The 27,545-nt window shown below is 35.8% G+C and overlaps 1 protein-coding gene across 1 annotated transcript in view; it reads left to right on the top strand.

Moving 5' to 3' along the window:
- COL5A2 (collagen type V alpha 2 chain) overlaps positions 1-25,517 on the top strand; it is a 163,204-nt gene extending 137,687 nt beyond the window's left edge. The window contains exons 44-54 of the mRNA XM_036881678.2: positions 1,107-1,214; positions 2,636-2,689; positions 12,290-12,397; positions 12,938-12,991; positions 16,014-16,121; positions 16,522-16,575; positions 17,582-17,689; positions 19,514-19,805; positions 21,218-21,405; positions 22,929-23,168; positions 23,830-25,517. Of these exons, the coding sequence (XP_036737573.2) occupies positions 1,107-1,214; positions 2,636-2,689; positions 12,290-12,397; positions 12,938-12,991; positions 16,014-16,121; positions 16,522-16,575; positions 17,582-17,689; positions 19,514-19,805; positions 21,218-21,405; positions 22,929-23,168; positions 23,830-23,976 (1,461 nt within the window). The 3' untranslated portion in view covers positions 23,977-25,517. The remainder of the gene's footprint in view (positions 1-1,106; positions 1,215-2,635; positions 2,690-12,289; positions 12,398-12,937; positions 12,992-16,013; positions 16,122-16,521; positions 16,576-17,581; positions 17,690-19,513; positions 19,806-21,217; positions 21,406-22,928; positions 23,169-23,829) is intronic.
- Positions 25,518-27,545: the final 2,028 nt, after the last annotated feature.

The following is a 27,545-nucleotide window of genomic DNA, read 5'->3' on the forward strand; positions in this document are numbered from 1 at the left end:
AACATAATTTGTAAAGAGAGATTTTATCAAGGCTGTTTTTGTTTTTGTTTTTATTAATAAATTTGAAGTCTTTTTTTAGATGCAAATTCTGAGTATCTTAAAAATCTTTTGCCTTTGCCAAAATTTTTACTTAAGTACCTTACAAAATCTTTGAAAAATCTCTTTATTTAACCTGGGACTAGTGAAGTAGATGAATGAGGGCACGGATTTTTGGTGACTCTAAATCTTTCTTCAAAGATTTAAAACACCCATGGAGCTAGAGAAGGGGGATAATCTCCTGGTGAGTAGGTAGTCTCTTTTAAAATAAACATGCCTAACAAAAATACCCTTATTTTGTGGTTCAGAGACTAATTTTTCATAAATCATTAAAGGGAAGATCTAGTAGAGCTAAAATAATAGTGGAAGTGAAAGTGGGGTGAACAATAAAGGACTCTGGGAGTAACCTCCTGCTCCTGGTGGGTGCCAAGTATCTCATATTCCCTGGACTGTGGATAAAAGTTTGACTCACTGTTAGCTTTGAAGGAACTAATTTTACTACTGAAAGTTTGCATACTTGAGTTAAAAATCAAGGATGTTTATATGGAATATAGACAAAGATATACTGCTGAGACCTTGGAACTGGGTGACAGCAGGTAGGTATCTGAAACCAGCAAGCCAGGAGTGCAGGGATGCCTTACTGTTATCAGAAGTCAGCCAAAGACCTGGAGCTCTAACCTCCCAGAAGTTGAAACCAAAGTGCCAGGCTGTAGAATTAAAGAGGGCAGATGAGGCAGAGGCGAATAAGGATGATCATGTCTTACTCATGATGCAGATTCCATAAGGACAGCCAGAAATGACCACCGTACACTGGGTTAGAACCCGAAATGAATACCTGAGCTGGTAGTAATGGATGCTTTTTCATCCCTTTGCTATGTCAAGATGAGTGTGCCATAAAGGGGGCATGCTTCTAAGAAGACGCCACAGTGACATGGGGGTTGTGGGATAACAGACAATTAATACTTTAGGAGGAGGGACTGAAGGGCAATTTGAATAAGCATGACCGTTATGTGAACTAGCATTCTTTTATTTCTTCAGAAGTGGCTGATATGTTTACACTTTTATTTCAGGGCACACCAGGAAAAGTGGGACCAACTGGTGCACCTGGAGACAAAGGTCCCCCTGGACCTGTGGGACCCCCAGGCTCCAATGGCCCTGTAGGGGAACCTGGACCTGTGGTGAGTGCTGCAGTGACAAGTCCCTCTCCTCTCATTACCTGGGTGTCATGTGGACAGTATTATTTATATGTCAGTTTAGAAATTTAGAAATTGCTTGTACATTTGACCTGAAGGAAATTTCTTGCTGATGTTATTTGACATACTCTACTTCCCTAGAGAATTGACTACCGGATGATAAAAAGAAAAGGTAACAAGATTGGTGTCTTTGCACTGACCTTCATCTAGCCTGGAGCCAAGTACTTTAGCTGATTTAATTTGTTGCTAAATTGTTTTGAAGGTGAAAGGACACATCCACTCATCTTCCCCTTGTTATTATTTCATTCTGCAATGGCATAAAAATTGCCAAGTTTGATGGTGATAGGATTACTGTAACTATTATAGCTTGTGAAAAGGGCAAAGTGAATAGAGATCATTTTACTTAAGTATCACTATAAAGAAACATTATGCATGTCATGCTCTCTTAGACTCTTTTGAGAAGAAAGCAGGTCTTGAAAGGTGATTTGAGAAGTTATAGTTTGTAATATCCTCTGGTTTGTGCTTTCATGAGTAAATCACCAAACAGTTAATGTCACATTTTCTTGAAAGAAACAATGCCTTTCAGAGCGATTTCTGATCATATGATAGAATATAATTCTGAAAAAAAAAAAAGTAAAATAGGAGAGAAGACTATATATTTAAAAATGATTCAATATCTAAACACAGTTACTTTATTTCAAAACATAGTTACTTGGATAAGCTTAAGAAGTGAAAGTGAGAAAAACCATTCACTAGTAATACAAACAAAACAAGAGTGTAATTGGTGTCTTTTTGTTTCAAAGAATTGGAGGATTTTTTTACTTTTTTTAAAAATAAAAAATAGAAGTGAAGATGTTTGATTAAGTGCAGGAGACATGCTAGCAGGAATGCTTTGGGGCTTTTCGGGCAGTGAAGCTCCTCCATCTGGTGGTGCCCCTCTGTAGGCCCCCCATTCAAGAGGTTGATTAAGTCAACCTGAGCATATATTTAGCATTGTTCCAAACAAAATACTGAAGGACCCAAATTTGTATCAGATTCCACAGTTTCAAAGTTAAGCTGTATATTAAATAACTGGGCATTCTTAAACTTGAATATGGAATACTTGCACGGGGAAAGAAATTGACACTGCACTTTATAAGCACTCCATTGTCAGTAGAAAATACAATCTTAAATAAAACTGTATTTAAAATTAGCATAAAAAAAGTGAGAATGTGTTAATAGTTTTACAAGGAATTTAGAAGTAATAGAAGTGATAGCAGAAGGCTTTCTTCTACTGAAATTTCCATAAATGCTAATATATAGTTTATAGAAAAGAGATGGAAAACATGCTGTAATTTTTCTGGCAGTTGGATTGAGATATTTGTCATTACTCAGTTAATTTGTTTTCCAAATATGATTCCTTATAGGGTCCGGCTGGTAATGATGGTACTCCAGGACGGGATGGTGCTGTTGGAGAACGTGTAAGAGCAATTTCAAAACTGATTAAAAATCTGGAGTAATGTAAATTTGAAATCTTTATAATACTAGAGAGTAAAAAACTACTGTTTCTTCTTATAGCTTCAGTGTAGCCCTGATTTTTCTGATAGTAGCAGGCTTTTTTTATAATATCATAATTTTGGTAAATCTTATAAATTAAATCAGATCTGAATGCACAGTAAAGTGAGGTGGCATTTTTTATTAACAGTAGGAAAGCAAATTGCTTTCACATTTGGTAGATGAAGGCCTTAGATGAGGATACATACAAAGTAGTCTAAATTCCAAACTCATACACAAAAGTATGGAAGCAGAAATAGAGCTGTTTGATATCTAAATTTCTCTACTCACCTTCTAAGTGAGTGCCCCAAAAGGAAATAAATCATGTGGATATCTAAATATTGTGTATTCCATGCGATTTTAAACTAGACATGTCTGAATGAAATATCTCCCACTTAATCTGAAGCTCCAGTCCCTTACCAGCTACATGTTCTTGAACCAATTTTCAATTGTTTCAATATAGTTTCAATAAACTATAATCAATTAACCTTGGTTTCAAATACTTTAAATATGATTAATACTATGCCACTGAGCATTTGTATTTTAAATAACATGTCTAAAGTATCTAGCAGGCACTCAAAAAAAGGGCAAGAAAGAGTTTTGAGGTATTTGGAATGCCCCCTGACCCCAGTCTACTGTAAAGCCAGGGAATGCAGATTCTCTTGGCATTTGGATTTTTTCCTTGGTCAGTGAATGTTCTAGAACAATAGTCTTCAGAGAATTTGCTGATGTACTTCCTGAAATAATTTTGAAAATCAATGAATCCCTATGCACATTTTAAGTTGCCATCACATTCTATTTTAATCATATGTTTTAATAGTTGCAATGAAGGTAATTCTTGGTAAATTGTTAATGTATATGTGCTTTCAATATATTTTTTTCAAAATCTTGTATTTGCCAGTCTAGCTTTTTCAGTGTATTATGTGTCTGTCCTTGAACCTAATTGCCAAAGTTTATCCTGGTTGCCAAACTAATCAGTCAAATAAGACTTGGTTTCTGTCAGAAAAAAGGGTTTAATTCTTTTCAAGTCACATTATTATTTTAATACATTCTGATATAATGATTATCTCACCTTTAACTTCTTATGGAGACAATTAAGATTTGGAGCCTTGTCATAATTAGGTCGTCTCGATAAAGTAAGGAGCATCCTCTTCTTTTCAAATAGCTCTTTGCTTTATTTTCAAGTGACCTGTGCCTTCAGAAAAAGACCTTTAGTTTGGTGTCCAGAGGTGTGTTACTCCTTGGACTATTGCCCCATAATAAGATTGCAGATATGTAATTTCTACTTTTCTTTCGAAAGGGAGAAAGATGATCATTAAAGGGGATGTGGGGAAGGATGCTCCAAGTCAGTTTTCTGAATGAACACAAACGGAGTTGGAAATCTGAACAACAGAGCTGAAAATATGGAAGGTGGTTTCTTAACCATGACAGTAATAGGGCAAGAGAGAGGGTAGGGATGAGATCTGAAACTGGGGAGAAATATTATTATTTTTTTTTGAGAGGGCATCTCTCATATTTATTGATCAAATGGTTGTTATCAACAATAAAATTCTGTATAGGGGACTCAATGCACAATCATTAATCAACCCCAAGCCTAATTCTCAACAGTCTCCAATCTTCTGAGGCATAATGAACAAGTTCTTACATGGTGAACAAGGTCTTACATAGTGAATAAGTTCTTACATGGTGAACAGTGCAAGGGCTGTCATCACAGAAGCTTTCGGTTTTGATCACGCATTATGAACTACAAACAGGTCGGATATGAATATTCGTTTGATTTCTATACTTGATTTATATGTGAATCCCACATTTCTCCCTTATTATTATTATTATTATTTTTTGTTTTTAATAAGATGCTGAAGTGGTAGGTAGATGCAAGATAAAGTAGAAAACATAGTTTAGTGCTGTAAAAGGGCAAATGTAGATGATCAGGTGTGTGCCTATAGATTAAGTATTAATCCAGGCTAGACAAGGGCAACAAAACATCCACGGATGCAGAAGATTTCTCTCAAAACAGGGGGGGTGAGGTTCTAAGCCTCACCTCTGTTGATCCCCAATTTCTCACCTGATGGCCCCCCTGTGACTGTGCCTGTCTTAGGTTGTTCCTCCCTTGAGGAATCTTACCCGTCTCTGGCTAACCAGTCATCTTCCGGGGCCATACAGGGAAATGTAAACTTGGTAAGTGAGAGAGAAGCCTTATTGTTTGAAAAGGTTAGCTTTTTACTTCTTTGCAGATTTATGCCCTGTGGCTTTTATGCCCAGCATTTGTCTTGAGGTATCTTTACCACTTGGAAGAATTATGATACTCGGTAATTTCATTATGAGGCACGAATTCTACTTAAGGGTTGTAATTAGGAAGGAAGAAGAAAAGCTATAGAAGTAGCAGATGGAAGAAAACATGGGCAGATTGATTATTTCTTTGACATATCTTCTTGTAGAGTAACTTCAGCATGTATAGGTTTTAAACAACTAATTAAATTACACACACACATTAACATAATAGGAATACAGCTACATAACCAAAGCAGACCTACAATTACCAGCCATCTCCAGTGAAACCAAGAAAACCAGTTAGGCATCCTAGGCATTTGTGAAAACTTATCAATGATATGATGGATATTGTCTAACTGAATTTGAATAGTTTGAGAAAAATCAGACAAATTAAAACAACACATTCCTGGGAACTGTTCACATCCCATATGTTCTTTTAACAGTAGATAGTCTGTAGTCGCAAGATTTTGGAGTGCTGCAACTTGCACTTCTCCTAATTCTTGGTTGAGTTCCGACAGTATAGATCCAGTCAAATTTGTTGTTTTACTGTATGCACAGGCCAGCTTAGATATCTCCTTCTTCATTCCAATGGCAAGTCCAGGAACTGGTGGGATGAATGCAGCTACAACTGTAACAGCACTGGATCTTTGTTGAAGTTTTTTGATGATCATCTTCTGGAATGACTCTTCCAGAGAATGTTGATGTTGCAAGTTCTTCATATTGTATCTTAATTCGTTTTCTGGGTAACCACATTAGGCTTTGATCCTCTGTATAAACACAAACACACCCCTTGCCCACACCTTGACATGCCCCCTATATCATTGTGAAGAACCTATTGGAGATCACCACACAGGAACTGTTGGGGTTTTTTTGTTTTTTTGTTTTTTTAAGAGAAAGGAATATTATCAGAAAAATGTACTTCCATAGCGGATCATCTGACACCCTTTAAATGATCAAAAATAAGGACATTTAAAGCATGCATTAATCGTTGATTTACAGTTAGTTTTATGCTATCAGGGAGTAATCCCCATTTTCTTCCTTTCCTTTTTTTTTTGGTATCATTAATCTACAATTACATGAAGAATATTATGTTTACTAGGCTCTCCCCTATACCAGGTCCCCCCCACAAACCCCTTTACAGTCACTGTCCATCAGCATAGCAAAATGTTGTAGAATCACTGTCTTCTCTGTGTTGTACAGCACTCCCCTTTCTCCCACCCCCCCATTATGCATGCTAATCATAATAGCCCCTTCTTCTTCCCCCCCTTATCCCTCCCTCCCCACCCATCCTCCCCAGTCCCTTTCCCTTTGGTACCTGTTAGTCCACTCTTGGGTTCTGTGATTCTGCTGCTGTTTTTTTCCTTCAGTTTTTCCTTTGTTCTTATACTCCACAGATGAGTGAAATCATTTGGTATTTCTCTTTCCCCACTTGGCTTATTTCACTGAGCATAATACCCTCTAGCTCCATCCATGTTGTTGCAAATGGTAGGATTTGTTTTCCTCTATGGATGAGAAATATTCCATTGTGTATATGTACCACATCTTCTTTATCCATTCATCTACTGATGGACACTTAGGTTGCTTCCAATTCTTGGCTACTGTAAATAGTGCTTCAATAAACATAGGGGTGCATCTGTCTTTTTCAAACTTGAGTGCTGCATTCTTAGGGTAAATTCCTAGGAGTGGAATTCCTGGGTCAAATGGTAACTCTATTTTGAGCATTTTGAGGAACCTCCATACTGCTTTCCACAATGGTTGAAATAATTTACATTCCCACCAGCAGTTTAGGAGGGTTCCCCTTTCTCCACAATCTCGCCAACATTTGTTATTTGTCTTTTGGATGGCAGCCATCCTTACTGGTGTGAGGTGATACCTCATTGTGGTTTCAATTTGCATTTCTCTGATAATTAGCGATGTGGAGCATCTTTTCATGTGTCTGTTGGCCATCTGTATTTCTTTTTTGGAGAACTGTCTGTTCAGTTCCTGTGCCCATTTTTTAATTGCATTATTTGTTTTTTGTTTGTTGAGGTGGTTGAGCTCTTTATATATTTTGGATGTCAAGTCTTTATCATATCTGTCATATACAAATATATTCTCCCATACTGTAGGGAACCTTTTTGTTCTATTGCTAGTGTCTTTTGCTGTACAGAAGCTTTTCAGCTTAATACAGTCCCACTTGTTCCTTTTTGCTGTTGTTTTCCTTGTCCGAGGAGATATGTTCAAGAAGAGGTCACTCATGTTTATGTCAAAGAGGTTTTTGCCTATGTTTTTTCCTAAGAGTTTTATGGTTTCATGACCTACATTCAGGTCTTTGATCCATTTTGAATTTACTTTTGTGTATGGGGTTAGACAATGGTCCAGTTTCATTCTCCTACATGTAGCTGTCCAGTTTTGCCAGCACCATCTGCTGAAGAGACTGTCATTTCGCCATTGTAAGTCCATGGCTCCTTTATCAAATATTAATTGACCATATATGTTTGGGTTAATGTCTGGAGTCTCTAAGCTGTTCCACTGGTCTGTGGCTCTGTTCTTGTGCCAGTACCAAATTGTCTTGATTACTATGGCTTTGTAGTAGAGCTTGAAGTTGGGGAGTGAGATCCCCCCTACTTAATTCTTCTTTCTCAGGATTGCTTTGGCTATTCGGGGTTTTTGGTGTTTCCATATGAATTTTTGAATTATTTGTTCCAGTTCATTGAAGAATGTTGGTAATTTGATAGGGATTGCATCAAATCTGTATATTGCTTTGGGCAGGATGGCCATTTTGATGATATTAATTCTTCCTAGCCACAAGCATGGGATGAGTTTCCATTTGTTAGTGTCCCTTTTAATTTCTCTTAAGAGTGACTTGTAGTTTTCAGGGTATAGGTCTTTCACTTCTTTGGTTAGGTTTATTCCTAGGTATTTTATTATTTTTGATGCAATTGTGAATGGAGTTGTTTTCCTGATTTCTCTTTCTATTGGTTCACTGTTAGTATATAGGAAAGCCACATATTTCTGTGTGTTAATTTTGTATCCTGCAACTTTGCTGTATTCTGATATCAGTTCTAGTAGTTTTGGAGTGGAGTCTTTAGGGATTTTATGTACAATATTATGTCATCTGCAAATAGTGACAGTTTAACTTCTTCTTTACCAATCTGGATTCCTTGTATTTCTTTGCTTTGTCTGATTACCATGGCTAGGACCTCCAGTACTATATGAAATAACAGTGGGGAGAGTGGGTATCCCTGTCTTGTTCCCAATCTCAGAGGAAGAGCTTTCCGCTTCTCGCTGTTCAGTATGATGTTGGCTGTGGGTTTATCATATATGGCCTTTATTATGTTAAGGTACTTGCCCTCTATTCCCATTTGGTGAGAGTTTTTATCATGAATGGATGTTGAATTTTGTCAAGTGCTTTTTCAGCATCTATGGAGATGATCATGTGGTTTTTGTCTTTCTTTTTGTTGATGTGGTGGATGATGTTGATGGACTTTCGAATGTTGTACCATCCTTGCATCCCTGGGATGAATCCCACTTGGTCATGGTGTTTGATCCTTTTGATATATTTTTGAATTCGGTTTGCTAATATTTTATTGAGTATTTTTGCATCTACATTCATCAGGGATATTGGTCAGTAATTTTCTTTTTTGGTGGGGTCTTTGCCTGGTTTTGGTATTAGGGTGATGTTGGGTTCATAGAATGAGTTTGGGAGTATTCCCTCCTCTTCTATTTTCTGGAAAACTTTAAGAAGAATGGGTATCATGTCTTCTCTGTGTGTCTGATAAAATTCCAAGGTAAATCCGTCCAGCCCGGGGGTTTTGTTCTTGAGTAGTTTTTTTATTTCCATTTCAATTTCTTTGCTCATAATTGGTTTGTTTGACTTCTGTGTTTCTTTCTGGGTCAGTCTTGGAAGGTTGTATTTTTCTAGGAAGTTGTCCATTTCTTCTAGGTTTTCCAGCATGTTGGCATATAGGTTTTCATAGTAGTCTTTAATAATTTTTTGTATTTCTGTGGAGTCTGTCGTGATTTTTCTGTTCTCATTTCTGATTCTGTTGATTTGTGTTGATTCTCTTTTTCTCTTATTAAGTTTGGCTAGAGGCTTATCTATTCTGTTTCTTTTCTCAAAGAACTAGCTCTTGGTTTCATTGACTTTTGCTATTGTTTTATTCTTCTCAATTTTGTTTATTTCTTCTCTGATCTTTATTATGTCCCTTCTTCTGCTGACTTTAGGCCTCATTTGTTCTTCTTTTCCAGTTTTGATAATTGTGATGTTAGACTATTCATTTGGGATTGTTCTTCCTTCCTCATGTGTGCCTGGATCACTATATACTTTCCTCTTAAGACTGCTTTCACTGCGTCCCACAGAAGTTGGGGCTTTGTGTTGTTGTTATCATTTGTTTCCATATATTCCTTGATCTCTATTTTAATTTGTTCATTGATCCATTGATTATTTAGGAGCATGTTGTTAAGCCTCCATGTGTTTGTGAGCCTTTTTGTTTTCTTTGTAGAATTTATTTCTAGTTTTATACCTCTGTGGTCTGAGAAGTTGTTTGGTAGAACTTTAATATTTTGGAATTTACTGAGGCTCTTTTTGTGGGCTAGTATGTGGTCTATTCTGGAGAATGTTCCATGTGCACTTTAGAAGAATGTATATCCTGTTGCTTTTGGATGTAGAGTTTTATAGATGTCTATTAGGTCCATCTGTTCTACTGTGTTGTTCAGTGCCTCCGTGTCCTTACTTATTTTCTGCCCGGTGGATCTATACTTTGGGGTGAGTGGTGTGTTGAAGTCTCCTAAAATGAATGCATTGCAGTCTATTTCCCCCTTTAGTTCTGTTAGTATTTGTTTAACATATGCTGGTGCTCCTTTGTTGGGTGCATATACATTTAGAATGGTTATATCCTCTTGTTGGACTGAGCCCTTTATCATTACGTAATGTCCTTCTTTATCTCTTCTTACTTTCTTTGTTTTGAAGTCTATTTTGTCTGATATTAGTACTGCAACCCCTGCTTTCTCTCTGTTGTTTGCCTGAAATATGATTTCCATCCCTTGGCTTTTAGTATGTGCATGTCTTTGGGTTTGATGTGAGTTTCTTGTAAGCAGCATCTAGATGGGTCTTGCTTTTTTATCCATTCTATTACTCTGTGTCTTGTGATTGGTGCATTCAGTCCATTTACATTTAGGGTGACTATTGAAAGATATGTACTTATTGCCATTGCAGGCTTTAAATTCATGGTTACCAAAGGTTCAAGGTTAGCCTCTTTAGTATCTTACTGCCTAACTTAGCTCGCTTATTGAGCTCTTATATACACTGTCTGGAGATTCTTTTCTTCTCTCCCTTCTTATTCCTCCTCCTCCATTCTTCATATGTTGGGTGTTTTGTTCTGTGCTCTTTTTAGGAGTGCTCCCATCTAGAGCAGTCCCTGTAAGATGCCCTGTAGATCTGGTTTGTGGGAGGCAAGTTCCCTCAACTTTTGCTTGTCTGGGAATTGTTTAATCCTTCCATCATATTTAAATGATAATCGTGCTGAATACCGTATCCTTGGTTCAAGGCCCTTCTGTTTCATTGCATTAAATATATCATGCCATTCTCTTCTGGCCTGTAGGGTTTCTGTCGAGAAGTCTGATGATAGCCTGACGGGTTTTCCTTTATACGTGACCTTTTTCTCTCTAGCTGCCTTTAAAACTCTTTCCTTGTTCTTGATCTTTGCCATTTTAATTATTATTATTATGTGTCTTGGTGTTTTCCTACTTGGATCCTTTCTTTTGGGAGTTCTGTGTATTTCCGTGGTCTGTTCGATTATTTCCTCCCCCAGTTTGGGGAAGTTTTCACCAATTATTTCTTCAAAGACACTTTCTATCCCTTTTTCTCTCTCCTCTTCTTCTGGTACCCCTATAATATGGATATTGTTCCTTTTCGATTGGTCACACAGTTCTCTTAATATTGTTTCATTCCTGGAGATCCTTTTATCTCTATGTCAGCTTCTATGTGTTCCTGTTCTCTGGTTTCAGTTCCATCAATGGCCTCTTGCATTCTATCCATTCTGCTTATAAACCCTTCCAGAGTTTGTTTCATTTCTGCGATCTCCTTTCTGGCATCTGTGATCTCCCTCTGGACTTCATCCCATATCTCTTGCATATTTCTCTGCATCTCTGTCAGCATGTTTATGATTCTTATTTTGAATTCTTTGTCAGGAAGACTGGTTAGGTCTGTCTCCTTCTCTGGTGTTGTGTCTGTGATCTTGGTTTGCCTGTAATTTTGCCTTTTCGTGGTTATAGAAATAGTTTGCAGAACTGGGACAGTGACGGCTGGAAGAACTTCCCTTCTTGTTGGTTTGTGGCCCTCCTCTCCTGGGAGAACAGCGACCTCTAGTGGCTTGTGCTGGGCAGCTGCGTGCAGACAGGGTTTCTGCTTCTGCCGGGCTGCTATGGAGTTTATCTCCGCTGTTGCTGTGGGCGTGGCCTGGTTCGGGCCTCTGCTCCAAAGTGGTGGAGTCGCGTTGGAGGGGGAGCAGCCTGGAGGCTATTTATCTCTGTGAGGGGCCTCCGTGCTCCCTGCTTCCCAGGGTTTAGAGTGCCCAGAGATCCCCAGATTCCTTGCCTCTGAACTAAGTGTCCCACCCTGTCCCTTTAATACTTCCAAAAAGCACTCGCCAAAAAAAAAAAAAAAAAAAGCCCCTCGCTTTTCTTTGTCCTCCGGCGCTGGCCTCAGAGACCCACTCACTGTTCTTGCTGCCCTGTTTCCCTAGTATCCAGGACCCCACGCATGCACTGTGTCTGCGCTCTGGCCCGGATGGCTGGAGCTGGGTGTTCAGCAGTCCTGGGCTCCCTCTCCCTCCCCGCTCACACTCTTCTCCTCCTGCCGGGAGCTGGGGGAAGGGGCGCTCGGCTCCCGCCGGACCGGGGCTTGTATCTTACCCCCTTCATGAGGTGCTGGGTTCTGGCAAGTGTGGATGTGGTCTGGCTGTTGTCCTGTGTCCTCTGGTCTCTATTCTAGGAAGAGTTGTCTTTGTTATATTTTCATAAATATATGTGGTTTTGGGAGGAGATTTCCGCTGCTCTACTCACGCCACCATCTTGGCTCTGCCCCCTGAGAAATATTATTTTAAGTTTGTTTTATCAATACCTAAGTATAAGTAAAATATTTAAAAATAAGTAAAGTAATAAGTAAAATTAAATTTTTAGAAAATACGTTTTTTCTTATAAATAGCATGAGCATATAGACTATTGCTGTTTCAGGGTTAAATATTAAAAGAATGTCTTATGGTTGCTCTTGTCAGGGTGATCGTGGAGACCCTGGGCCTGCAGGTCTGCCAGGCTCTCAGGGTGCCCCTGGCACTCCCGGCCCTGTTGGCGCTCCAGGAGATGCAGGGCAGAGAGGAGATCCAGTAAGTAGGGGCAATTTCTCACTGACAGTTAGTTATAAACACCAGTATGCTCTATTATGAGCTGCATGTATGCATGCATACAATCATGTATTTGAACTTGATTAAGGACTCTAAACAAAGAATGATAAATAATCAATTAAGAAAAATTATTTTTAGTCTTAAAGGAAAACATTTGATTCTAATAGGTATTAAAAAATCTTGATGCTTCTAAAAATGTTGTGACTTATAAAAAATGTAATAAGTATGCATCGTGTTAAATTTAAGCAAGTAATGCCTTACCCTAATCAGCAAAGGTGACCTTGGTTCAGTGAAGTCGGTTAATAAAATTGACTATTAGAAGTGTCTGGAGTTATATAGTAAGCACATTTGTTATGCCTAGGGACATTAGCCTGATTTTAATCAATTAGCCATAGGAGTATATACATAGATATACATCATAAGTATATGTAAGTACCCAACTAGAAACATATGTTTTTACTCCTATATCTATGTTGTGTAAGCATTTTTTTACATACCAATTTTCATGAAAATTTCTTCTAGGGTTCTCGGGGTCCTATTGGACCACCTGGTCGAGCTGGGAAACGTGGCTTACATGTAAGTTCTCTGCTTTTCTTTAAAAATACATATCTTCTTACATAAAATATGTTCTCAAAGAAGAAGTATAATTTAAGATACATAAATGAAAATTACCAAGTTTCTCAAGCTGTAGACAAAAAAATAACTAATTTAAAGTAATAGCCAGGAGTCTATATATTTTTTTCTTTTTTATTGAAGTTTAGTTGATACACAATACTGTATTGGTTTCAGGTGTACAACATAGTGATTTAACAATCACCTACATTACTAAATGCTCACCATGATAAGTGTAGTATCATCTGTGAACATATGAAGATATAACAATATTATTGACTATTCCCTACACTGCAATTTCATCCTGTGATTATTTTATAATTGGAATTTTATACCTCTTTATCCCCCTCATCTATTTCACCCATCCATGCACCAAACTCCTCCAGGGCAACCGCAAGCCTCTTCTCTGTGTCCAGGAGTAGACTTGTACTTTGTTCATTTGTTTGTTTTGTTTTTAGGTTCCACATATAAGTGAAACCATGTGGTGTTTGTCTTTTTCTGCCTGCCTTATTTCACTTAGCACAATACACTCTAGGTCCATCTCATCCATGTTGTTGCAAATGGAAAGATTTTATTCTTTTTATGGTGAAGTAATATTCCATTGTATATATGTCCATATTTTTAAAATAATTTTAATATAACTCCTCTAAATTTAACTATGAATTCTTTCAATAACCAATGAAAACTTTTAGAGTCACCTTTTTCTCCAAAATAATAGGAATAATAGTGCCTTCTCTCAGATATTTTTCTTAAAGTTGTATTAAAAGCTCTGTGTAAACTTGGAAAATGCTAGTCTAATATTATGTCTTATTTTCCACTAGACTGCCCTGCCCACGTTCTGATTTTTTGTTATTTGCTGTTGCTTCCAGATTAGTGATTATTATGCAGATGTCCTATTATGAATTAATCATCTCTTTGGGCAACGTAATAGACCATGTTCCTTTTATACCCATATAAATCAATGTTTATATTCATGAAGAACAATTATAGCCTTAAAATAATGTGGGCTTATTAATTAAATCATAATTCTCAGCTTTGTTATGAGCTTGACTAGAGAAGATTTCATAGTTGTATAGCATGTCAAGTGAATATTTTTCAAACCTATTACAAAACAATGTGGTTTGGTTTTTCATGATTAATTAATTTCTTAGTTAATTTAAGTACATGCTTTCTTGTTTAGTTTATTTTTAATTATGAAATTTGGGGTTATCCCCAAAATGAACATTTCTAACATTATAAAAATACTCAGGTTGGTTTTAGTATTTAAATTTACATCCTTATATAAAATATATATATATATAAAAGTTACTGAGATCTAGTCTTGTTTTTATTACTAAAAGATTCCCATACTGTTTGACAACTAGATATCCAAATTAAAAAAACAAATAAAAGAACCAAAAGCTAATAAGGGAAAGTTAACCTGAGAGGCAGTCTACTTGATAATATCTTCCATTCCCCAAAATTATTGATAAAGTTTTAATTCTTTTAGAAAAACTCTAAAGACAACTGAAGCTGCCCCTATATTAGGAGACCCTGTGCAACTTGTCAGTTCACTATGAACCACTGGACCCCTGGAGCTGCTTTTATTCCCAAAAACTTAAAAAAAATAAAGAAGCCTGAGACTGATCAGATTGATCAGATAATTTTCACCTCTTCTCTAGGTGTAGCTTCTGTCTCACAATAAGATTAACTATTGCTTTTTTTTTAGTTTATCAGGATTAGAATTGATAGATTTGGGTACAGATATTGTCAATACGAGAGTAACACAGTTTCTTTGTATTTTCTTTAGAGGAGAATGATTTAATGGTAATATTCTTCTCTCATTTGCTTAAACAAGTTTTTTGTCAGTTTCTTATCTTCCCCTCAGTTTTATTGAGATATAATAGATACATAACACTATAAACACTATACTAGTTTAAGGTATACAATATAGCGATTAGATGTTTGTAAACATTGTGAAATGATTACACAGTAAGTTTAACATCCATCATCTCATATAGTTGCAAATTTTATTTTCTTGTGGTCAGAAATTTTAAGATCTTCTCTCTTAGCACCTTCAACTATGGCTATTAATATAATCCCAGTTGCCAAATCCAGTTAATTTATTTGAATATGTAAATTTAATAAACAGTTCATTCTTAGAGGGAACATAAGTAAATAAGAACTCATTTAATTTAAAAATATCTACATATGGGGGCAGTATTTTAAAATAACAGTATCAACCAAACATATGAAATATAGTCTTTGGAAAATGTTTCAGATAAGCTAGATCGAACTTAAAAATGTATCATCTTAGTAGGAATGTAGGATAAACATTAAAAAAAAATCCTGAATCTTTAGGAAAGCACTATTATATATATGTTTTTAGTGATCACCTTAATTCCTTGAGGAAAATAGACAAAAATTCTTAGGTCTAGTTCTCTTTAGATAAGTATATATGTTAGTTAATATAAAATACAGCGTTCCCCGTTATCTGCAGTTCCTGTGTCCATGGGCTCAGTTACCATGTCAGTCAGGGTTGAAAGGAAATAATCCTCCCTCTGACATGTTATCATAAGGTCAGTAGAAGCCTAAAGCTATGTCACAGTTCCCATGTCATTCACCTCACTTCATTTCATAATGTAGGCATTTTGTCATCTGCATCATCACAGGAAGAAGGGCAAGTACAGTACGATAAGATATATATAGAGAGAAACATTCACATAAACTTTATTACAGTGTATTTGTAAGTGTTCTATTATTATTGTTAATTACTTTGCTTAACTTTTAAGTTAAACTTCACTATAGATATGTATTATAGGAAAAAAATATATAGAATTCGATATGGTCCATGGTTTTAGGCTTGATTCGTTGGGGGTCTTGGAACATATGCCCCACAGAGAAGGGAGGCTACTATTCAAAATTGTAGTAAATGCAATTGTAAAAAGTAAAATTATAGTAAACTGTAGCCTTAAAGGAAGCATCCATGCCATGATCCTATCTCTAGGGACCCCAAGGACCTCGCGGTGACAAAGGTGATCATGGAGACCGAGGAGATCGAGGTCAGAAGGGTCACAGAGGCTTCACTGGTCTTCAGGGTCTTCCTGGACCTCCTGTAAGTTATTCTTTTAAACATTGTTTGCCCTCCATGTGAAAATGCACAGATATCTTTACTTGAACATTTGTTTGTCTATAAAATGGATAGACTTTTTGTATCTATTTTCATTTCAAAGTATATCTTTATGAATAATTAATTATCCAGTTATCCAATATAATTGACCACATATTAGCTGTAATTTTGTAAAAAAATAAATCAATCAATCAAAAGGGTAAGTGACTCTTTGTTCATACAATTATCTTTAGTATTGGTTAACTCATGTAGACATTGTAGAGACCAATGACTTTATGAGTAGTTTATGCTGTGAAAGTCAATGTGAGCACATTTTAAAGAGCTGAAAATGGCAAAATGTAGGATGTAAATATTTTGGCAACATTTTTACTCTTTTCCTCTTTAGGGTCCAAATGGTGAACAAGGCAGTGCTGGAATCCCTGGACCGTTTGGCCCAAGAGTAAGTGACAAAACAATAAGTTTTAGATATAAATAATGTTTTTGGTGATACACTGTTGGTGCTTCAGTATAATTTTCATGGCATCGAAGGTGGAGTCAGCCAAGGTTCTCAGAAGCTGGCAGCAAACATATGAGACAAAACAGTCAGCAGTTACCTTTAAGTAGAAATACCCTGAAATACGACATATTACTTCATGGACCTACCTTAATGTCTCTTGCCTCGGGGATATACTCATCTGTTAGTTCATTTTCTTGCCTGTGTTCGTTGAAATTTTCATTAAACTTGTGCTCTTCGAGGTGACACAATCAGATTTGCCATGAAGTGGAGATAGACTTTGAAGCTGGATATAATTTTTACTTGAAGTAATTGTGACACTTCCTTAGGAGCAGTTGCGTAAGGCTAATTTAAAAGCAGATCATAAAATGAAACCAATATTTGAAGCACAATTCTACATTACTGTTAATACTGCCTTTAATAGGTCATTAATTGTATAAGACAATTGACATATACTTAGGAAAATCATTAGAAGCAAGTTTGGCTATGTCTATGTCTAAATACAGTGTAAACGAATCATACATAAAATTGAGAACAGTAGTGTCAAAATTACTAGGATGTGATGAGATTCTAGGGTATAAGCATACAAATTTAACTTAGACTTATAGCAAACATTCCAACTTCAGCCATGTTATTTTCCTAGTTAATTGAATTTCTAACTACTTTTACAATACATGAGATTTGATGAAACGTCTCCTACCAGTAAAAGTAGATGGCTAGTTGATTAAAGTTCTTAACTGATACTGGTCTTTTACCATGCATGGGTGATGGAGAAGTCAGTGTGATGAAATAGAGAACATTAGAAAGTGCCAGAACTCTGCTTATTAGTCATTAGGAAAATGCCTTGAGAAATCATTGTGGCAGCTCCATAAGGAAAATAGTTGTTTGATTAGAAAAAGGAATTGTCAAAGTTTTCTTCATAGAATCGAAATATGGTCTTTGTTTCTTGCAGGGTCCTCCAGGCCCGGTTGGTCCTTCAGGTAAAGAAGGAAACCCTGGGCCACTTGGGCCTATTGGTCCTCCTGGTGTGCGGGGCAGTGTTGGAGAAGCAGGACCTGAGGTAATAACAGGGGTTTGCATGCAAGTAATGCAGGTGGTTCCAAAAGCTTGGATTTTATCTGAGGAACATCTGTGCAGTGTGACAGACAAGAGACTTAAGGAACTCTGAGAATAAACCTAAAACTCACACTCAAGCTTGTTTGTATAAGTAACTATTTCAAATACTTTAATACCAAGTATTCAGAGTGTAAAAAATCAGAGTCTAAGGTACCTAGGCCTTGACTTCATGTGATACCAGTGAGAGCAAATAGCAAGTTATAACTGTTTTTATAATTAAAGTTATGAAAATGTTGCTTTGATTTAAATGACACTATACTAAATGTGAGATTTGATAAATGTAGTCATTCAGGAAAATGCTGGAAAGTAAAACACATGAAATTCAGAAAGGATTTCAATGAAAACTTTCATGAAAAATTCTAATAGTATGAACTTGAGGGTTCTGTAAAGCTATAATTGTATTAGATTCTGACTTCTCAGGTCTTGAGAAACATCCTCATGTATCTACCAAGTATGTGTATATGTGTGGGGGTGGGGGCAGAGTTTATGCCTGCCTCTCTAGCGTTTTTTCCTCCTTCGTCTTATCTGCGTTTCTCCCTTTATTTTGTCTCTGCTCTTTACTGGGAGTACCACTGGACCAAATATGTGTTATTTATTATATGGATCAAATAGCCTTATATTTCCTATGGTCAAAAGGAATATTTCCTATTTGTTTATTTATCTAACTGTAAATGGAAAGCAGCTACATAATTGGAATACCTCTGACTTACATGTCTCTTGATTGACTTTATTTTGTGGTTCGGTCGTGTTTGAGAGAATAAAGTCATTTTGTCTTGAGATTAGCACAAAGGAATGAGTGGAATCATTATATGTTCTCAAGAAAAAAAAAGCAAATTTAAGAGTCCCTTGAGAATAGGAAATGTCACTAAAGGTGGAAGCAGCTTGTCTGGAGCCATATAACAAGTGGCAGAGGAGTGTAGCGCTCCAGCCTTCTGCCGCCAGGACCGCGCTCCCGCTGTGTGACGTGGATTACACATCCCTTCAGGTTGTTGACCGACTCCCTCAAGCGGCTGGGTTCTTCCTGGAAAAGCACAGAAGGGAACTGATAGAGCGGGCCCATTTCCTAGCTTCTGCCACTTTTTGTGGTTATCGCCTTGTCACTCTAATAGTTCTTGTTTAGCACAAAACTAAGAGAGCTCTTTATTTTGGTCAATAAAAAGAATAAAGAGAATGTTTTTCACTTTACAGAGGATTTTGATCTTCATGCTAATTAATGCTCATGAGAAGGTCCCCTGGGCTCTCCCCCTTGTTTGGAAACAGGGGAAAATTCTCTTGTGGTGTATCTTGTGGGCATTTCTTTGATATTTATGTGACATCTTATAGAACTAACTCCCCCAATTTCTCTTCCTTCCTCTTCTGTCTATAAATCCTTTTAAAATATTTTAGTTGTGCCTTGCCTAAAATAGTTTGAAAACAAATGTGCATATATACATATTCTGAACATAAAATATACTGCAACTTCAAGGTAAACATCTGAGCAAATATTTTGTGCTTTGGTTTGATCTTTATTTATCTCAGATGCTGACTTGCATATGTATTGCCTGATAACAGAGTCATGCATCACTGCTCAGCCTTGGGGTGTTACAGATTGGCAGGGCACAACTGTTTGGTTAAAAAGGGCATGAGCCACAGATCTTTCAGTACCATCAAACTGGGTAGGGTGTTGCCTTGTAACTATGTACCAAGTCCCATCTGTGCCTTTGTGTCAAGTAGAAAAACAAAAACCAAAAAAATGTGTTAACCGTGTTTCCAACTTTTTAAAAATTAGGGTCCTCCTGGTGAGCCTGGTCTACCTGGTCCCCCGGGTCCCCCTGGCCACCTTACAGCTGCTCTCGGGGACATCATGGGGCACTATGATGAGAGCATGCCAGATCCACTCCCGGAGTTTACTGAAGATCAGGCGGCTCCTGATGACAAAAACAAAACCGACCCAGGGGTCCATGCTACCCTGAAGTCACTCAGTAGTCAGATTGAAACCATGCGCAGCCCTGATGGCTCTAAAAAGCACCCAGCCCGGACTTGTGATGACTTAAAGCTTTGTCATTCCACAAAGCAGAGTGGTGAGTAAACAGCTGCCCATTTGAGCAAAGTCCATTGTTGCTGATTATCTTATTCTCAACTGCGTTCTAAAATTTTTATTGACTCTTTACTTAGTGATAGACACACGAGATAAAATAGTAAATGTCACAGCTTCTGGTTTCTTGGTGGGGTAGTCGATGCGAAAAATTAGGTGAGATGGTTAAGTACTATAGTAGTACTATACTATTAATGATCCAATTTCACGGTGGTAGTTCCATTTCCAACCAGAAGTCTTAGATTATTGATAATTTTGTGGTGATATAAATACTTGTAGTGGTAGAAAAATACTCGTTTAAACAAGGTTAAACATATTTACTTACCTAAATGACTTCTCAGAGATTTAATATGCTATCATATATTGTTAGAGCATCAAGAGTAGAAAAAGCTACATAATATTTCCAAATATTTTTGAATATGAAACTCCTTTCATGTAGTTAACTGTCTACTAATCACATTTTAGGAATCTCTGCTGGCAGAGATGTTCTGAAGTATTTTGGAATTCTTTCTGCCCTAGTTGCATACACAGTGTCCAAAGTTTGCACTATTATATCATTTTGATTAATCTAATAAAGCCTGAAGAAGTGTTCTAGGCCTTAGAAATGAGCTATTAAACACTTAGTATTTCAGTTAACTTTGAAATGACATTGACAGGATAGCTAAAATTGTTATCTTTGAAAAATAGGCAATTTGATTCTCAACTCTATATATCCCACCTCTGTCCCTTCATTTCACTTTAAATGCAGTTTTAATATAATATATACACATATATATGTATGTAATATATATAGGGAAGTATTTATGTGTGTGTGTGTATATATATGTATATACAAACATATATGTATATATAAAATACATACTACTCATAAATATATACATACAGATATATGCACAAATATATATTTGTGTATTTATTTGACTGTGTGTCCAACACCAAGCACAAACTTGGTATGGCCTGTTTCCAGAATCTCTTATATATGAGATCCATTTTAAATAGGGCTAGTGAGATAATTCATAGCAATCTAATCATAGTTCAACTCATTTACTTTATTCATTGTTTTGACAACACATTATTTTATTAAATTTCAATTATAATTTGCTTTAAAATATTGGCTTTATAAATTTAATGGGAACACATCCATGTTGACAAAGCCACTTAATCACTGTGAATGATTTCTTTTCGGTATAGTTTCCTCATCCATAAAATGGGGGGGGTTCCTCCATATGCATATTTTGAGCCTCAAGTACATGATTTGGCATAATGTCTTAGAACAATGCCTGGTGTGCAGAAAGGACCCAAATGCATAACAGTTACTTTTTCCTGACCTGCAGAGTACTTCCTTATTATTTGTTTGAATTTTCTTTACTTAGCAAATATTTTTATTTTGGAAAATAGGTGAGTACTGGATTGATCCTAACCAGGGGTCTGCTGAAGATGCAATTAAAGTTTACTGCAACATGGAAACAGGAGAAACATGTATTTCAGCAAACCCATCTAGTATACCATGTAAAACCTGGTGGGCCAGCAAATCTCCTGACCGTAAGCCTGTTTGGTATGGTCTTGATATGAATAGAGGATCTCAGGTAATTTAATATGCTTGCTTAAAATTGTATTCTATCCTTTTCATTATTTATTGTATTTTAATATTTATTTGGGACTATGCTATTATTTTTTTACTAGGTTTATTTTACCATGTTTATTTTTAGGCAATATAGTCTCCTTAGTTATAACTGCAATATCATTGCATAAGCCAATTTTTACTGTGAACTAAGTTAACATAATTTGAATGATAATTTTCCTATTGATGGTATATAGAAAAATAATTATTTTTAATAATAGTTCCCTTTTTAATGCACATGACACTAACAGTGGAGTATAGAAATCTTAAGGGGTCTTGCCACATTTGAAAGACAGATTATATTTAGCATCAGGAGACCTTGTACCTGGATCTCTTACTGACTTTAGGCCCTTAGGAAGTCATTCAACCTTATAGATTCTGTTTTGCCATTTTAAAATGAAAGTGATAATATTTATTTCATAGTGTTTGTGTGAATATAAAGTGCTTAATATGGTATCTAATACTTGGCAAGTTATAAATAAATATTAGTAATTACTACAATACTGTTCTTAATAATTGAATCACTTTGTAAACATTTTGTAGTATTATTTAAACTTAAGGCAGTTTATAATTATATGAATTTTATTAATATTTTTCTCATTCCAGTCTCCTCTATATTTCTTTCATGGTCCAATATTAGATCAGCAAACTGCCTTGCCACTTCCTATCCCATATGAATATTTACAAATCTCTTTATGGCAGCCTCACTGAAATTTTCCTCTCACCTGTGCTCCTAACCTTTCCTTAGAACTCATGTTCATAATAAACATGATGTGAGGACATTATGGGTGTATGCAGGATATACTAGAATCTACAACTATTTAATAAATAGTAAATTAAAAAATTTAAGTATACCCAATTGAAATGTAACTTAGTGAATACAATATTATGTAAAAAACCTCAAGTAAGAGCATTGAAGGTAAAGTTCAAAATAGAAGGTAACTAGGAAAAAGCCTATAAGAAATTATTTTTGATTATTTGTTTTGTTAGCTAATGGAAAACTAGTAATTCATATTTCCCTACAGTATATAATAGATAGGTTAAAAAGATTGTAAATCAATAGTTAAGTCCTAATTCTTATTATAATTAGCAATAACAAACAATGAGTTATTTTTCATACATGATCAAACATTCAAGCCATTGCTGAAGTATAACGTCTAAAAAGTAATATCCAGGATTTTTTTAAACAAATGGAGAAGCAGATCTTAAAATATTTAAACTTTCTCTGGTGAGTTATAATTATCATTGGTTTCAGCACCTCTAGTTTGGTGTAGTAAGGACAGAGGTTCTTGTGAATATTCATAGGAACTTTATATATATATGTGTGTGATTGTGTTTATGTATGTAGAATATATTGTTATATGTAATAAATAAAGTTAATATTCATCAAAATTAACTTGTCTGAAAACAGCACACACCCACACACCGATATGGCATCATGAAACCCTTCAGTGTTGCGTATAACAAAGACTCTTTTTGTTTTTCTAGTTTGTTTATGGAGACCACCAGTCGCCTAATGCAGCCATTACTCAAATGACCTTCTTGCGCCTTTTATCAAAAGAAGCCTCCCAGAACGTTACTTACATCTGTAAAAACAGTGTAGGATACATGGATGATCAAGCTAAGAACCTCAAGAAAGCTGTGGTTCTCAAAGGGTCAAATGACTTAGAAATCAAAGCAGAGGGAAACGTTAGATTCAGATATGTAGTTCTTCATGATACTTGCTCTGTAAGTACTTTTAATCGATATTGATCTGATTGAAGAAAAAAGTTTATTTCAGTTAAAAATACTGTCATGGCCCAGTTACAGTGAACTGTATGTAAAGAACAGCTGTTCTGTAGGGTGAAACTTGAATGTGTTTTAGTATGTGAAGAGCAGTAGAGGTTTTAATACAAAACAATAAAGGACTAGCTCCTTGGGATCTGATCTAGCTCTTCTGAAAACTCACTTTGGCTCTCCTCCAAGTCATGTAATTTATTTCATCTCAGTTCTACATTTAAAATTCCTTGATTCTAAAGTGTATAATCAATCTAAGATACCTTACATTTTTCACTGATTTGTATGTCTCCCCACTTTCATATCTAGATATAAAAAAGGAAAATATTTAATGATGAATTGTAATTTCATTTGTGAAAAGCAAAAAGGCTTTCATAATTAACGTTGTTGGCAATGATTCAGGAAGCTGCAAAAGAACAAAGGGAATTTCTTCAATTTAAAGTACCTGCCAGGCCTGTGAGCACCTTACTTTATGTTAGCAGTGCTCTTAAGTAGTGCTCTAAAAATCATTTCTTTTACATAATACAGACTGGCTTGGAAGTTGCTGTCTCACTTTTTTGGACTAATTTGCATATACTATTAACCTATTGCATTTAATTCCATTAAATTCCAGAAACGGAATGGAAATATGGGCAAAACCATCTTTGAATACAGAACACAGAATGTGGCACGCTTGCCCATCATAGACCTTGCCCCCGTGGATATTGGCAGCACAGACCAAGAATTTGGCGTTGAAATTGGACCAGTTTGTTTTGTGTAAAGCAAGCCGAGATACATGGACAATGAGCACCCCCTCTACCATCAGTGACCACCACCATTCACAAGAACTTTAACTGTTTGAAGCTGATCCTGAGACTCTTGAAGTAACGGCTGATCCCCCGTCAGCAATGTATATATGGTCTTAAGTGCCTGGCCTCCTTATCCTTCAGAATATTTATTTTACTTACAGTCCTCAAGTTTTAATTGATTTAAAATATTTTTCAATACAGAAGTTTTGATTTAAGGCGACCAATGACAATGACCACCTTTAAAAAAAGTAAACTGATTGAATCAATAAATACCCGTTTTCTTCAATTTATTTCAATGTAATGACAAAGTTGCTTAGTATTTATGAGAAAGTTCTTTTTCCTGGCAGGTAGCTTAAAGAATGGGGTGTATAAAATGACAACACGTGTTTATTTCATTTGGCAGTTTGGAAAATAGGAAGTAATACCCTTTTGTGATCTCTCATTCTCAGATTATCAATTAAAAATGAAATCAAAATGTTTATCCTTGTGATTGAAACACACATGCATGTCTTGATATTGTATAAAAATCATAGAGACTCTTTAAGAGAACCTTGAAAAAATATCAGTTTCTCACTGTCATAAATGGAAGTTTTAAATAATATATATTCAGTGAAATTTCTGGAAAACCAAGTGATCTTAAATTTCTGTAAAGGATGGTAAGTTTAGCCTCTTTCTCATTTGTATTGAGAGGTACCTGTCCTTCTCGACTCTATCAATATAGATAGAAATTACATGAGTATACCATTGAATATATTTGCACTTTCTTGTTTAAGAGGACATTGGATGCAATATGATTTACACATACAACTTTATAAACATATATCCAGGACCCAAAGTTGAGAGTCTTCCCATATGTACAATGTCTTCATCCTGAAGCCTATAATGAAGAAAAAGATTAGGAAAACAAGAGTTGTGAAGCTGGCTCTAATCAAATGTGATGATTGGAATTAGAACATTTGGCCTTTGAACTTTCATAGGAAAAGTGACCCAACATTTCTTAGCATGAGCTACCTCATCTCTAGAAGCTGGGATGGACTTACTACTCTTGTTTATATTTTAGATACTAAAAGGTGCTATGCTTCTGTTGTTATTCTAAGACTGGAGATAGGCAGGGCTAAAATGTATTATTATTTTTCCTTTAATGATGGTGCTAAAATTCCTTCTATACAATTCTTTGAAAATAAAGATGGTTTCATCAATACCACTGGTGAAAGCATAACTGTTAGACTTCCCATTTCTGAAAGAAGGAGCGTTGTTCCAGTGCCTTTTTAACTGTTCATCTGTCATACTGTATCCTGGAATGTTTTGTAATACTTGCATGTTTCTTAGACCAGAACATGTAGGTCCCCTTGTGTCTCAAGTTTTTTTTCATTAATTACATTTGTTGGCTCCATTTTAATTTTTTTCTTTAAAATAAATAGCTGGGACCATCCCAAAGGACAAGCCATGCACACAACTTTAGTCATGTATCTCTGCAAAGCATTGAATTAAATGCACGCTTTTGTCATGTCAATGGTTTTTGTTTTGTGGAATTCCTTTGAACAAATTAGATCCACTTTATTTCCAATATTGAGAAGTAAGGTGTTGTGGTAGTCTGTTTGCCATTAGCTTAAAAGATAAAACAACAAATACCTCCCATCATGTGTATACTGTCTTATAAATGAAAATCACTCTGCAATATCACCCACAAAGACACCATGACACTATCACTGTCTATGACCATCAAAATATCAGAATAGTAGTAATTTTTTTTAAAGTGAAGTATAGTTGATATTAGGATAGTATTACTGACCAAAAGAAAACAGCAGCTGATTTTTCATGGCTGAATAAAATGTAATAATAAAGCATATATTTCAAAATGTATCACATAAGAATTTAACCTAAATGTTATATTTTCAATATTAATTTCACAACATTGTTTTTCCCCAAATTAGCTATTACTTCAGCTCTACATCTTGAATTAGAATATTTACATACCTAAAGAACATTTATGAGTTTTGTTTCTATTAAATCTTTCCCCAAGTCCAACCTACACAGGTTGTAGAAGATCCAATAGGTAAGCCAGAAATATGTGGTGATTCTCTTAAAGTCAAAACATTAATAATCTCCAAATACAGAAACACCTGGTCTTATTTAGAACTCAGGAATGTTACAAAGAAAAGACTGCCCCAGACAATTTCAAAAGCCTTCAAATTTCTTGCCTAAGTTCTAGATTTTAGGTCCCATTAAACTAGTGGACTTCTTTACCTTTATCCCAACAGATAACCTCAAAGTCTATGTGATCAAAGTGGGAAAATATACACCTGTGGAAGATGGTGACATTCACTTGTTATTAATTTAAGAACACAAATGAAAATTCCCAAAATTAACAGAAAAAGAAAAATAGCAAAGAAAGCCTAAACGATGAGTAAAAGTTTCAAATGCATAACAAAATTTGGCAAACTTATGGCCAGGTTTAAAGTAATTTATTCCAAATTAAAAATAGATTCAAAGAAGTCACAGACATCCCTTCTCAAGCAAATGGTGTTATATGACAGAGAGCAAGTGGAAAAAAATCTTGAAAAAACAATAATTGAAACTACCACACTTAAGGTTTTCAGGAATCCAGTCTTGTCATCTTTTGATCCATTTTAAGCCAGTCATCTCACTGTTCCCACTTCCTCACCCAACACACACACACACAGATTCAGTAGTATCTTCTAGGATAAAGACAAAAATCCTTAAACTCTATGGGGCCCGGCATGACCTGACTGCTGCCTGCTTCTCAAGCTTCATTTCCTACCATCAGCCTTCCTCTCTGCTCCATACACAGTGTATTTCTGCACATTTCCTAAAGGCAGATTCCCCATCCTGTCACAGGCCATTTGTTTACGTATTCTTTTTGTCTGGTTTGCTTGCACTCATCTTTTAGAGCTCTGTTCAATGCTACCTCCTCACGCAATCCTGCCTAGACTCCTCAACCCTTCACTACCACCTAGGTTAGTCACAGCCTCTGTTACAAATTTTCTTGGCACCCTGTGCTTTTCTTTCATAGCACAAATTATGATGCTTTAAGGTTGTATGAGTATTTGGCTAGTACTAGTCTACTTTGTTAATTGTATTTGTTACAAGGGCAGAGGCTGTTTACAAGGATCCAATATACCATTTGGTATTTGTTTGGACAAAATACATTCATTGAGAAATTGTATAATGTGTAGCTGGAAAAGTATGCTTGGTATTAGTACTTGATTTATGTACTAGTGTGAAGCATATTCATTATTACTATTGTCTTATTATTACTGTTTCTACTAGTGTTACTGGATAAAAATCATAATAAATGAAATAATTATATTTACAATGGCAGTAACAACATACAACTACTTGCATGAAGGACTAAATTTGATGAGAAATTTGTAGAACCTGATTGAAAATACTATAACACTTGACTGAGATATATAAAGTAGGATAAAACTTGGAATGTGCCTTGTTCTCACATAAAGGAAGCTCAATATTTGAAAAATGTAATTCTTCTAAACAACTACCTAAATTAAAGATAATCCCA

This window comes from Manis pentadactyla, chromosome 6 (assembly GCF_030020395.1).
Source record: "Manis pentadactyla isolate mManPen7 chromosome 6, mManPen7.hap1, whole genome shotgun sequence".
In the NCBI taxonomy this organism is placed as follows: domain Eukaryota; kingdom Metazoa; phylum Chordata; class Mammalia; order Pholidota; family Manidae; genus Manis; species Manis pentadactyla.